This window comes from Melospiza melodia, chromosome 3 (assembly GCF_035770615.1).
Source record: "Melospiza melodia melodia isolate bMelMel2 chromosome 3, bMelMel2.pri, whole genome shotgun sequence".
NCBI classification, from domain to species: domain Eukaryota; kingdom Metazoa; phylum Chordata; class Aves; order Passeriformes; family Passerellidae; genus Melospiza; species Melospiza melodia.
In genome coordinates, this window is record NC_086196.1 from 9,747,733 (window position 1) to 9,761,026 (window position 13,294).

At 40.3% G+C, this 13,294-nt stretch overlaps 2 protein-coding genes across 4 annotated transcripts in view; one reads left to right on the forward strand and one right to left on the reverse strand.

The window, feature by feature from the left end:
• Positions 1-4,730, reverse strand: part of EIPR1 (EARP complex and GARP complex interacting protein 1) — a 125,439-nt gene extending 120,709 nt beyond the window's left edge. For both annotated transcript variants that reach the window (XM_063150795.1, XM_063150793.1), the window contains exon 1: positions 4,618-4,730. In XM_063150795.1, the coding sequence (XP_063006865.1) occupies positions 4,618-4,659 (42 nt within the window). In that variant the 5' untranslated portion in view covers positions 4,660-4,730. The remainder of the gene's footprint in view (positions 1-4,617) is intronic.
• A 53-nt stretch (positions 4,731-4,783) lies between these two features.
• TRAPPC12 (trafficking protein particle complex subunit 12) overlaps positions 4,784-13,294 on the forward strand; it is a 49,832-nt gene continuing 41,321 nt past the window's right edge. Inside the window, exons 1-3 of one of the 2 annotated variants that reach the window (XM_063150792.1) lie at positions 4,784-4,833; positions 5,638-6,848; positions 10,015-10,131. In XM_063150792.1, coding sequence (XP_063006862.1) covers positions 5,643-6,848; positions 10,015-10,131 — 1,323 coding nt within the window. In that variant the 5' untranslated portion in view covers positions 4,784-4,833; positions 5,638-5,642. Of the gene's footprint in view, positions 4,834-5,107; positions 5,131-5,637; positions 6,849-10,014; positions 10,132-13,294 lie in introns of those variants that run through there. The other variant, XM_063150791.1, reaches the window with a different exon arrangement.

A 13,294-nucleotide genomic window follows, 5' to 3' on the forward strand; every position in this document is an offset into this window, starting at 1 on the left:
ATGAACTTACAATGCACAATGTAAGGATACAGTACTGGCTTGAAATCCCTAAATTTGAATTTAAAGTTATTTGACCATCTGCATATGCTGAAAACCGGGACTAGTGTACTGCTACGTGGGGTGAGGAGCTGGATTTGCTGATGCCTCATTCTGGCAAGCCCCAGGCTGCTAATGTCATGAATGTTATTTTTGCCTTCTGGCACAATTTCAATTTTCAAGAAGTAGACTTTGATTTTTAGTTAGGTAAGACAGCCTTGTTTCTCCCACCACAGTAGGAGACTCTCTCAGTGACTCTAATAAGCTGCAGCGACTATCAGTGAAAAGGTTGGCAGCACACATGCCCAGGTGACCTTCAATGCTCTCAGACAGCTGTTTTCCCCAAGTCTTTCACAGCACAAGAATTCCCACCACCAATGTATTTAGTGCATTGACCCTATTCCAAAGATTGACAGATTCTGTAAACCCTCACAGTGAAGAATGCAATCTGCACACAGACCTGCATAGCACAATCATCCTCAGAAAACTCATTCATTTCTCATGAAGGTAACAATCATCCTGTAAAAGTTCCTTCAAGTTCACCTGCCTGTATCTTTATATTGTTATTATTCTGTACCACACCTAACAGTAGGAAGAGCCTACTAATTGCTTAAAGGTCCTAAAAAATACTTTCCAACTGTTTCACTTCATGCATTATGAAGATCTTTGGGGGATTAGTTAAGAGAGCTTTGCCACTTACCTACTTTTGTTCCTCTAGTAACACTTTAAACCACAAAGGCTTAAAATATACAGGATTGGCACTCATGAGGCAAGTAATCTTAGAGAAGAAAGAGAACTGACACAAAAGCTAGGAATTTAGTAAGACGTTATTAGGCAGTTTCTTAAACTGATTGAATTTTCAAAGTAAATCTTCCAAAGACATTGCTAAAGCTGGACCAAAATTATCAAGTAGATTCTGCTTAGGCTGATCTCTCTGAACCCACACGAGACCACAAAGCTGCCCCCAGGGAAGAGAAGACCACTGCCCATAGGAGCTATAGGCTCTGCACTCCCACGCAGGAACAGAGCCAAGCCTGAAAGCCAGCACAGCTTTCCCCGGGCAGCTCACAAACGACACACATTTTCCAGGGAAGACCCCTTTTACCACTTCTAGCAAATCTACACCTGGCTTTTACTCCATCACAGGTAAGTGAGCTGAGCTATTCTCAAAACATACTCATGACAATAGGTGTACACACATTGGTCACAGGTCTTCCACAATCTGTTTCAGTTGGTATTTTGCTTGAAGTTTCTTACTCCAAGAAAACACATCTGGCTTTAGGGAAATTAAGTTTCATCTTATTCTCGCAAGCAGGCAAAGTCCTAAAAAAATCAAGTGTCTGTTCAGATTCATAAAACCTGTTAACAATTAACAGACAACACAAAATGGGTCAAGTAGCATTTATTCAAGAAGCTCAATGACCACAATGGAGAACACTAACTCTATCAAAGCATCAGTGCAATTTTCAGTCCTCCTTCAGCCAGACCCTGTCTCAGGGTGGTGCTGGAGCTGCCCATGGGCAGTATGGCCCTGTGCTCAGCCAGGCAGCTTTCTGTGGTCCTTGCCTCCTGCTCATTGTCCTTTTTCCTCACTTGTCTATGTACTTTTGACGTGCAACATACAAGCATGCTGAAATCCAGCTCAGTGTTGCGGTATCCCCAAAACCCATCAAACATGCCAAACACACACTCCAAAATGATCATTCTCTGGCATAACTCATGTTCCCCTTCCCTCATCTCATGATGCTGGCTGGCTTCTGCATGCTTTTAAACAAGCAAGATGTAGGCTTGAACCAAATGCCTACCCCAGAAAGCACCCCTCCCCACTGCTCATTTCCAGGGCTAGAAATGTTATCCAGTCAACCTTAGAGTAAGGCAAACACGGTATTTTGAGATGTTCAGTGGTGCTTTCACAGCTGCTCAAAATGTCACTGTTTAAACCCTCCAGAAAAACATGGGGGAAATTGTGACTCCCTGAAAATGAAAGCCAGTTCAACATGGGGCAGACATACCATGAACTTCAGGTTAGAGAATAAAGCCCAGCTCAACTCTACACAGAACAAGAACAACATAATTTCACTGACAAAAAAATACAGCACTCAGCAATATTCCTGGGAACTTATTCATCACATTCTTATAACTGAGGACATTGATTATTTCTACCAAGATTCCTTTTAGAAGAACCACCTTGGTATTGAAATGTTCTGCAGCTGCTGCTTTGTATTCATCATCCTGAGCCACAGTCCCATCACTCAGTACCTTAATTCAAGCACTATCTCACATTTTCATTCACCACCCACTGTAATCTTCTCATTTTCACTGCAGTTGGACAAGCAGAGCAACTATGGTGAGGCTGTCTTTTTAAAAGGCACAAAAAGTGTCACTCACACATAATTTGCATGTCTGTACAACGTTCATATCACTTACAGACACACCTAAGAGATTAAAAAAGAGAAAAATGTATTTGTTCATTATTCTAAGTTACATTATATATGCTAATACATCAGAACACATTCTATACATGGAAATGAACAAAAACCATGCAAAAATAATGTTAAGTTAGTTGGTGGATAGCGCCTAGGAAGAATCAGCTTTAAGTTCCTATAAACATGATCACATTAGATCAGATGAAAAGCACATTTACACAACTACACTTTCTCCATCAGTGGCCAAAGAAGGACTTCTACTGACTGCTAGAGTCCAAATATGAGATGCAAAGCCAAAATTTTTAAAACTTGGCTGAAAAAAAATAGTCTGAACAGACTCTTCCAGACAAAAAGCAGTAATTGTGATGACACAGCTAACCATTATTATCTAGCAACACAGAAGAAACTATGTTTTAAAAAAATAATCATCTTTCTTATTAGACCTAGAAATGGCAGTTGGAAAAACCAGATCAGTTTTAGGTTTAAGTTTTTATATTAGTGTCTCCATTTTCAAAAAGCACAGAGATGCAATTTGTTTTAAAGACACACTGGGAGTTAATGGAGATCAACAACAGAGCCTTCATCTCTATACTCCCTGACTTATGCATAAATTATCTCTTCTTTCCTTACCCTCTCCCCAAGTGATCTGTATTAACAGTAATTTCCTTTTATTACAGCCACTTTATTCACCCTTTTGCTTTATCCTCCTGCCAGACAACTCCAACAAGTTACATACTTCACAGGAGAGAAGTGTGTAGCAGATATATGGTATAGATATATGGAGGGGGCAGGATACACAGGTCCATGAAGGTTCCAGACAGCACACACTAGCTTGCCCAAATTCCTGGAAGATGGATTATATGTGACTTACCAGAAATGAACTATGAATATTTTTAAGTACAGGATATATATTCTCTTCTGCAAAAAAGATTTAAGTATAAGTTTCATTAATTTTGAAGTCCAAGTTACAGCTATCTCAAGCCAATCAGAAAATACTATCATACAAAACAGCACACTATAAAACTTCATCAGGTTTGAGTAGATTCAACATTTAGTGCAGGTGAACATTATGTAGCAGCTCCCACAGAAGAGGAAAACCAAACAAATCCAAATTTGTTAATGAAATCTATTGGTATGGTCAGGACTACAGAGCTCACTCGGCATTCAGGTCATTTGTTACAAAGAACCTTCGTACATTACACGAATCCTTAGCGAAAGTGCCAAAAGCCAAAAAAAAACTGCCCCATGAAGATATTTCTATTGCTACATCTACAGCAGAATGAAGCGCTTTGTTAGGAGGTGCTGGTTTTCCTCTGCAGGCATTACTGCTATAATGGCTAGTGAGGGTGAGCCAGCCGCAACACATCACAGCTGAGTAAAGCCCTTAGGCGGAGGAGGAATGAATTAGGGTCCCTCTCACTCTGCTTTCCCAGAACTTACAGAAACCTCATTAAACACAACACCTGTGCTCGTCTAACAAGAGGATCACTAAGTTTCTCAGTTGGACAGTTCCATTTCTTTACAGCCATAGAATACTGACGTGATGGACAGATTTGTCGCATGGGACAAATGCACATACTGCCCTGCTGACAGAGACTTTACAGGGAGATCCCACAAAGTTCACGTAGATTTATGGCAGGGTACAGCCAACTAAAATTCGTAACTTACTGGAAACAGTTTCATGCTCTCTCCTCAGAAAAGCAATTTTTATTTTTTTTTTCTGACAAGGCAGAATCAATGATTTATTTGGCAGTACTTTGGTACCACTGCAGCGCCAGACAAAGCCTTTTCCAGCGCGGAGCCGGGAGCGGTGCCCGGGCAGCAGCCCCCGGGCAGGAGCCCCCCGGGCACCGCGGGCAGAAGGAGCCTGCCGGGCCCCGCTCCCGCCCTGCAAACAGCGCGATTGGGGTGGGGAACGACTCCCGGCCGCTGGCCGGGCACCCACCCTTGAACGCCCGAGCGCGGCTGCCAAGAGCCATCACAACCCGGCGGTGCCCGCGGTGCCCCGGTCCGGGCTTGGGGAGGAGGGAGGACGCCGGTCTCCCCCGGGCGGGCTCTCCTCTGCCCCACTACACACACCCGACCCCACGGCCAGCGCCTTTTCGATGCAGGACCGGCACCTGCCGACCTTTCCTTGGCCTCCGCTCTCGCTCACCTGGAACTCCAGCCCGTAAATCACCGGCGCGTCGTCCTCCATCGCGACCCCCCCAGCCCAGCCAGGCAGCCGCCGTCGCTTCCGATGCTTTCTGACCCTCGGCGGGGCCCGTCGCCGGCCGCTTCCGGGAGCTGCGCGCGCGCAGCCCCGCCCGGCCCGGCCCGAGCGCAGGCGCAGTGCGGGGGGAGCGGCGCCGGGCGCAGCGGCGGCGCGGAGGTGACGGGACGGGACGGGAGGGGAAAGGAGAGACGGGAACGGAGAGACGGGAACGGAGCGGAGCGGAGGGGTCGCGCGGCCTGAGGGTCGTTCGGGTGGGCGGGTGCTCGCTGGAGCTCTGCCTGGAGGCGGCCGGGCCCACCCCGGGGCTGTCCGGGCCGGGGCTGCGGGGCTCGCAGCGGCGCTGCCCCCGCTGAGCCCGGCCGCGCTCGGCAGCTGCCCTGCTGACAGCCGGGAGCCTGCGCTGCGCTTTGCTGAAACCGGAGCTGGCGCGTCCTCGCGATCCGGAACGCAAATGTTGAGTCGCTAGAGCGGGTTGTCCGGGGATGTTGGGGAGGCCCTAAACCTGGAGGAGTGTAAGGGCAGCTTGGATGCGGCTCTGAGCAGTCTGGTCCAGTGGAAGGTGTCCCTGCGCATGGTGGGGGGTTTGGAATCAGATGGTCTTGTAAGGTCTCCTTCCGAACCAAACCATTCTCTGATACCGTTCTATGATACTGTTTCATGTGTGTTTAGTGGGAGGCGTTTGGTTTTCAATCTCAATAGTTTTACGACGTGTAGAAAAGATAAAGAGAAAATACTTTCAGAATTGGTTCTGTGATTAGACTTTAAATGAAAAATGTCAAAGGGAAGATGTGAAATAGTGAAATCACTATTTTTTAAAGGAAGACTTTTACTATTGTATGTTTACTGAAATACTATGGTATTTTACTTTTGTATGGTTCTTAGGAGTTTTGCTATGACACCTGAGCAGAATACAAACAATAAAACTAATTCTTGTTTTGGTGGGGGCTTCTCCTTTTTCAGTTACTATGGAGAATAATGAAAGCAATGCTAAGGATGCAAAGAGCGCCTCAGCTGAAGATGACAGCAGAGACCTAGTTCAGCAGAAAACTCAGGAAGAAATTCTCTTTCATGAGGAAACCATTGACCTTGGTGGAGATGAATTTGAGTCTGAAGGGAATGAAACTGTATCAGAGGACTCAAATAATTTTGTAGATAAACTTAATGAGCAAATGATGGAGAGTGTCATTATTTCAGATTCCCCAAACAATAGTGAAGATGACACAGGTGAACTTGGTTGTCTTCAGGAGATAGTAGACCAAATGGAAGCTAAAGATAATCAAAAAACACAGACTGAAGTGGATAAAGAAGAGTTTTTGAGTAATGAGAGTGAAACTGAACATGAAGAAACCCCAAAAGACATTTCTGAGATTGGAACAGATGATCAGGCATCTTTAAAGGAAGACTCAATTCAGGAAGCAGTGAAGGAGGAACCAAAGCTGGGAAACAATGTTCCCGTTGAAACCAAACCAAATAACGTTGATGACAGCACACCTGAGGACCAGATGCTGTCACCCAGTACTACCAAACCATCGTCTGAGGCTGAGCCCATTCCTGTGTGCACCATCTTCAGCCAAGCAAACAATGCTAGCTCCCAGCCACAGTTGTTCCTGCCTGATGGTTTTGAGCCTCAGATGGTGAAATCTCCCAGTTTTAGTAGTATAATAGAGACTCCAGTGAAGTATAATCCACAGGTGGTTCAACCAAGTCCCAGTCTAAGCAAGTTCTTTGGTGACACTGTTAGCACTAATACTTTAGCTTCTGATTTTTTTGATTCATTCACAACATCCAATTTTATTTCTGTTAGTAATCCCAATGCAAGCTCTTCAGTTCCAGAACAGATGTCCTCTCTTTCTAATGGCGGAGGTGGTTCTTCATCCAACCCTGCTTTCCCTGTGCAAAATGGGAGACCTGAAGCAGGTGGTCCCCCATCATCTCTAGAAATAAGTCAATCCCCCAAGCCATTCTCACAAATCCAAGCTGTGTTTGCTGGAAGTGATGACCCGTTTGCCACAGCCTTAAATATGAGCGAACTGGATAGAAGAAATGATGCTTGGATTCCCAGTGAGGAGACAAGAAATGTTCTCATTTCAGTTGCCACACAACAGTACAGCACTGTGTTCATAGACAAGGAGAATCTCACCATGCCTGGCTTGAAATTCGATAATATCCAGGTAAGAGTCTATTACTGTATTTTCCTCTGGGATTATATTTTAGAAATACTGTAGATCTGTCCAATAATCTGTATATCATAGTATTTCATATTGTTGCTGATGGTCACTTTGTGTGTATTACTTCAACCCTAATTAGAAAATGCAGTGTCACTGCTGCCCTGTAGGAGGAGGCTAAGACCAGATCTCATTTATTCACAGTAACATTTGTTTGCTGCATTGGAAACCAGTGTTGACAGCTTCCATAGAAGCCAAAGCTGTTTGTATTTTTAAGTACTTTATTTCTGATCCTCTGAGTTAGTAAGATAATAGTTACATTTGGAATATATACACACCCCCTAAGCTGTGCTACAGAGTCTAAGCAGACAGCTTTGTTTCTGGAATTCCCTGTTGTGATTGAGTGGGAAATTATTTCACTCACGTTCAGAGGTCTCAATAATGTTAACATTGGCTGAAATGGCATCATTTCTATCTTCCTCAAGTGATGGAAAGGTACAACCTCTAAGAAAGATTGAGTGCTGCAGCAAGCTGCTGGCAAGGGATAACCCCAAAATTAAAAGACTAGAGGAGATCACAAAGCAAACAACATAGTAGTAAAAAGTAATTTTCTGTCATCTATCAATTTCTTAACAGGTGAGAAGGCATAAAGCATTTTTTTCAGAATTTGGGAAATTTTACTCACATGTATTTAAGATTTCTCATGAAGTAGTTATCCTGGCTGCTCAGCCAAGCTTACTATCACGATGTTTTGGTTTTTTTCTTGAAACAGGTTAATCCTACTCTCTGGTATCCATGCCTCTGGATAATAGAATTGTTGTGTAGATAGATGGTGTTGAGAGTTTGGATGCTTTAATCCTTAATTATGCATAACAAAGACCATCAGTCAATAGTCAAATACAAGTAGAGAGCACTCTGCAGTAACTTCCCAATCTGCAGAAGCTATCAGAAGAGTTTCTGGAGTGAATCACGTCCAGACTTATAATTAATTATCTGAAAAATCTCGGGTTTCTGTCACAAGCAATAAATACCAAGCAATAAATACCATGCCACACTGCTGCTGCTTCTTGGGTTTGCTTTATCTTAAAACATTAGTTTGTTATCACAGAGCCAAATAATTAGCGTGAAAGAAAACATTGTAACCAGAAGCTATTCCTCCTCCAGTTGTACCCAAAATATCCCTTAGACCTTGATGAGTTATTCCAGTGTGTACTCTTTCTCTCCTGACAGCTAGTCAGACAGATGGAGTGATCCCTTCTGCAGTCTCCAAGGATGATGGGCTCCTTTTTGCAAGCTTCCTTTTTTACAATAGTTCTCTTTCACCTTCCTCAGCGCAGTCAGGGATTAAAGGCTTGTTTCTGCTGATCAGTCTCTAAATCTGGGCACGTGCAAATATGCAGATCTACCATTTAGTACATAATTGAAGGGAAGATGTTTGACAATGTCCATGCAATGTATTTCTACAAAAGACGTGATGTAAAATCATCAATGGAATTAAAGGAAATCCTAATGCTTTTTTCATTGTCTATAATTTATAAGAGTTTCATAGGCATGTCCACAGGAAAAAATTCTGAAGTGCTTTATGTTTAGAAAACTTTCCTCACTTTCAGTTACTGCTTTTCAGTGGCCCGAGTGCATGCCTTGACTAATTTGACATCCCCTGGTTTGGTATCATTGTTCCATAGTATTGCAAATTGTGTATTTAACTGTAACTGTAATTGTAGAGTGCTTGAACTGTCAACTGGAACATTGTAGGAGGTATATTTTCAATGTTAAAGTAGCTTCCAACAAGGGTCATTAGAGCTTTGCTATGAATAGTTTGCTAATGCTGAATGTTAATGCAAGATGTTAAGCCAAGCTACATGCAGTGGACAGGTAAGTTGGTTGAAAAATGCATTTGCAGTGAGTGAACTCTACGTGTGCTTCAGGGAAGGACTGAAATTTCACATTATATGTATTGACAAGCTTGGGACTTTATTTTTTGCCCTGCTTGCTTAGGAAGTATATTGTAAGACAAGTCTTATGTCAATAAATCACACCAAGAAAAACACTGAATGACTTTTATTTCAGCTGCATGCTACTTCTTGACAATCATTTAAAAAATGTTGTGTTTTAAACTTATCTTGGGTTGTGGTAAAGATGGTAAAGGTTATCTGTAGCAGTGTTCTCCAAGCATCAGAACAAATCTGAGTGCTGCTTTTTAATCTCTTTCCATTATGCCTTTTTTCCATGAGTTGCTGTCTTCTGTCATTGTCCTTTGTTTCATTACATTCAGTTTTACTGTTTCCTAACCAAAGGACTGTTGGATCCAAAGTACTGTTGGGGGGATTTAAAGAATCCTCTGTGTTTATGTAATTTTGCACATGCTGTCTTTTCTTAATTCTTTGGACTCTTCTGTCAGGCAGATCTGTTGTTTATTCATAGGGTAAGTGACATCATTAGAGGTAAAAAATTTCCATGTAGTGAAACAGTAGTTCTCATTCCTTAAGAAGCTAGACAGAAAACACAAATATATTTTCCAGCACTGTCCATGGAGAAAGTTGAAACACTTAATGTCAATTGTGTTTGTCATTGCTGAGCTCTGCTGTTATTATGTGCGGTTCACTCTCTTTTTAGGCAAACAGCTATTGAGCTCAGATAGCCCAGTTTCTCTGACTGATGCCTGCAGCTAGTTCTTTTGAAATTTATAATAACACTTGTTGAAGGGTTGCTTTTTACTTTGGCTTATGATCTCTCAAAGTTTATTTTCTGTGGATATTTAAGGCTGACTTACTGTGTGCATGTTTATTTTCGATCAAGAGATTGCACCTTTCACTGTTAACGTACATTACAAAAACCTGTGAAACTTTCTGGTTTTTAGAAGATCTTTGAGGAATAGTTTGTAAGATCTGTGAATGACAATAGTATAAAAAGGAAATAAATCTGAATATGTCAATGCTAACTGAAACCTATGCATGGAAGAAAAAATATAGCAAATTATGTGAAGTACATGTAGAAGTTTTCATTCCAATGCTGTATATACACATATTTATTACACATGTACTGGAAAATTTGTATTTCTCTAGAGGAAAGAACTCTTTTGCTCAGTTTTAATTCTACATTTTATTTTGCTGAAATAATGTTTTAAATAGTCTTGCTATCTGTTTTCTTTTTCTGTTCCATGAACACCAAGGGAGATGCAGTGAAAGACCTAATGCTTCGCTTCTTGGGGGAGCAGGCTGCAGTGAAGAGACAAGTTTTAAATGCCAACTCAGTAGAGCAGTCATTTGTAGGCTTAAAACAGCTAATTGTAAGTAACAATCATCATATAATATATATTTAATATTGTGCTTCTCTCAAGATAATTGGAAGCTACTGACTGAGGAGAAACTGGGGGAAAAAACTGTGTTAGTCTATTCCTGACCCTTCAATAGTACTAGCCAAACCACAATAGTCTTTAATGGGAATGACACTGGGGTTTAATTATTTGGGTTTAAATCACATAGTAAACATTTTTTTATGTGCATAAGTTACAAAAAATTATTTGAAGTGATTGTGAGTTTCTATGTAATACAAATGGTTGCAAAACAGATTTTAATAATGTTTTTGTTTACATGTGTATATACTTACGTTTTCACCTGTGTGTTTTACAAAAAGACATAAAAGTTGTAAATGGCAAGCCAAACTGGTATGATAATTTCAGCTGCCTGATTTTTTACTTCAGTGCAGAAAACTAAAGCAAATTACTTCCAGAGGAAAGCTTATCTTAATCCTTTCATTAATGTAAGTATTTCTGTTCTGAAAATAGTTGTGTCTAGCAGCCTTGTAAGCCTTGCCTTGTTCCTTTAACCATTGTGTTCCTGTGCAGAATTCATTACTATTACATACATGACTGAGCCTTCTTTAATCTGATGACATAACAAGATGTTTTGGATTTACTTTATTTTTGAAAAAATGGTTGAAAAATTACTGAGAAAAAGTAATGAGGAATTATCAGGACAGGATGTATTTGGTATTTAACATCCTTTAATTTAATAGTGTGACTTTACATGTAAAGCTCCATAAGAGATTACTTTTTTGTCATGTTAGGAATAGTCTAGGAGGTCTTGACAAGCACTGGTAAAGGAATTCAGAGGAAATTTTAGAAACTAAACATGAAAAGACAGATTGTGATCTCCACCCTAGACACATGTTTTTCTGTTTATCTCAATGTTTTGCTTGACTTGAGAGGCGAAAAAAACTTATGCAAAAGTCTTGTACCCATCAGTGTCTAAAGTAGGAAAAAGCTTTTTTTTTTCACACTTACTTTGCATCTTCCAGAAGAGAATTTTTGATGTGTGGGAAATACCTTTCTATTTAGCCTGGTAGTGGTGTCTGTGCAAGATGCTCTTCTATGGTGCAGACCATCTTGTACCTTAAATTACAATGCTGGTGCTGCTGATACTGTTTTTGCTTTGAGCCTGCTCTAAAGCATCAGAGTTGTGTTAAAGCTTTTAGGCCCGAGGCAGGGAAGCTAGGAGGCAGTCTGCAGCTGTAGGATATTTTGTTACTTATGGTATTTATGGTTACTTACCTTACTTGCAGTTTTATTGTTTTAAAGAAAACCTTGCCTTATTTAGAATGGTGGGGTTTTTTATAAAATAGAAACCATTTGGTAGAAGTTAAAATGTTCTTCGATTTTCAAGGCTTTCAGTCATTAGCTGTTAGTTGGTTTTGACCATGCAAAATAACTTTCTCAGTTTCATTTGTAGAACTTGTTTCTTTTTATGGTGAGAATTGGTTAGTCTTTTTTTGTTCCCTTGCAAACATTGCATTTCTTCTTAAAGTCTAAATGTGGAAAATTTATTTCTGATTGACTGGAGTCTTTAAAGTTAAAGGGATTTCAGACTTTAAAACATTAAAATCCTATGCTAGATGATATTAACTAAAAAGATGATGCTTTTTACATGCATAATAGTCCAGAATGACATATAATAACTACTCTGTTACTAGTCACTTTGTTTATGAGAGAATTTGTGACCAAATATGTTCAGCAAATAAATCTTTCAATGCAAAGGACAACTTACAGGCAATATTTATCTTAAGATCTAGTTAAAAACTAGTGAATATTTGGAATATTGCTGTGCAGTTTCCATACAGTTAAGATTCTTCCTTAGCTGTTAATTTGGTATCCTTCTGTACTACACATGAACATGAGATTTTTTGTCACTCAGTTCAATCCCTTGCAGCAACTTAGAAGAGTCTATTTTGAATGCATTTGCAGTGCAGAAGAGAAATGCTTACAATTAGGATAAATTTCAACTTCAGACTGATATCTGTTATTTAGGTGTTTACATGTGAGTTGTTGTCTGAACTCAGTCAATAGAGACCTAATAGTACAGTCTCTGATCACAAGCTAAATTTAGATGAGTTTCCATCTAAAAGTCCCAACAATTATCACATGCTCTAGGAAGACACCAGTGACAGCTGAAACCAGAACTGAATGTTTGGTCCTGTTATGAAGAAATTTGTTAGGATAAAATTCTCAGATGATCTTGGGCAAACTCCATTGTGTTATGGGGTCAAAAAAAAAAAAGAAAAAGAAAAAATAAAAACAGTATTCTAAGCCTGTCTACTTCAGAGGAAACTGCTTCATTAGTATCTAGCTATTTTTTTAATGCTGTGTGGATGGAAAAATATGCTCAGCAGTATACCAAATTTTCAAACCACAGGTCTTCAGCTGCAATTCTGAAGCTTTTCTATTCTACCATATGATTAATTCTGTTAGCTTATTTGGCTGTTTTAATAAATACAAATATACTGCTTCTACTTTCAAAGGCTATTTCAGCAGTTCATTCCTTTGATTGTTAATCAAAGGCATTCCAATCAGTCCTCCTTCAAAATCTTTCTTCTAATCAAAGCTAAAGTTGTTTACAATCATTTAAGTGTTTTGGTCTTATGTTGCTTTTTAAGTAATTTTTTTTTCCTTAATATTTGCTTCTTCTTCCCTGCTACTTTGTATGAGCAGACAGCCATGGCACTTCCACTTCTCAGATTTTCTTTTTAAAGGAAAAAATAACCCTTCTCTAATCATTTCTAATCATCCTGTCCTGGATGCCTTCATAATCCTCTTTGGAGCTCTTCTCAGACTCTCTCCCAATTGAAGCTAACATCTTTTTGTTATCATTGCTCAGAACTCAGCACATTACATTGTAAATGACACTACTTGCCTTGTGTTTTACCTTTTCTATTGTTCTGATATTGTTAATCATCTGGTCCCTGTTCAGTGAAGTGGTCCTTACATATTGACAGTGCCACCTCCTAGGTTACATCTACAAATGAAGATACCACCTCTTTTAACCAGGGCTACAGAGGAATACCTTATATTGGACTGTTTCCAGTGTGCATTCCCCAGTAGTACCTTCTCACATTCCTGTAAAAAGTCCAGTAAAAAACATTTAAATAAAAGCACTTCTGTGGGTAAGATGCAGTTA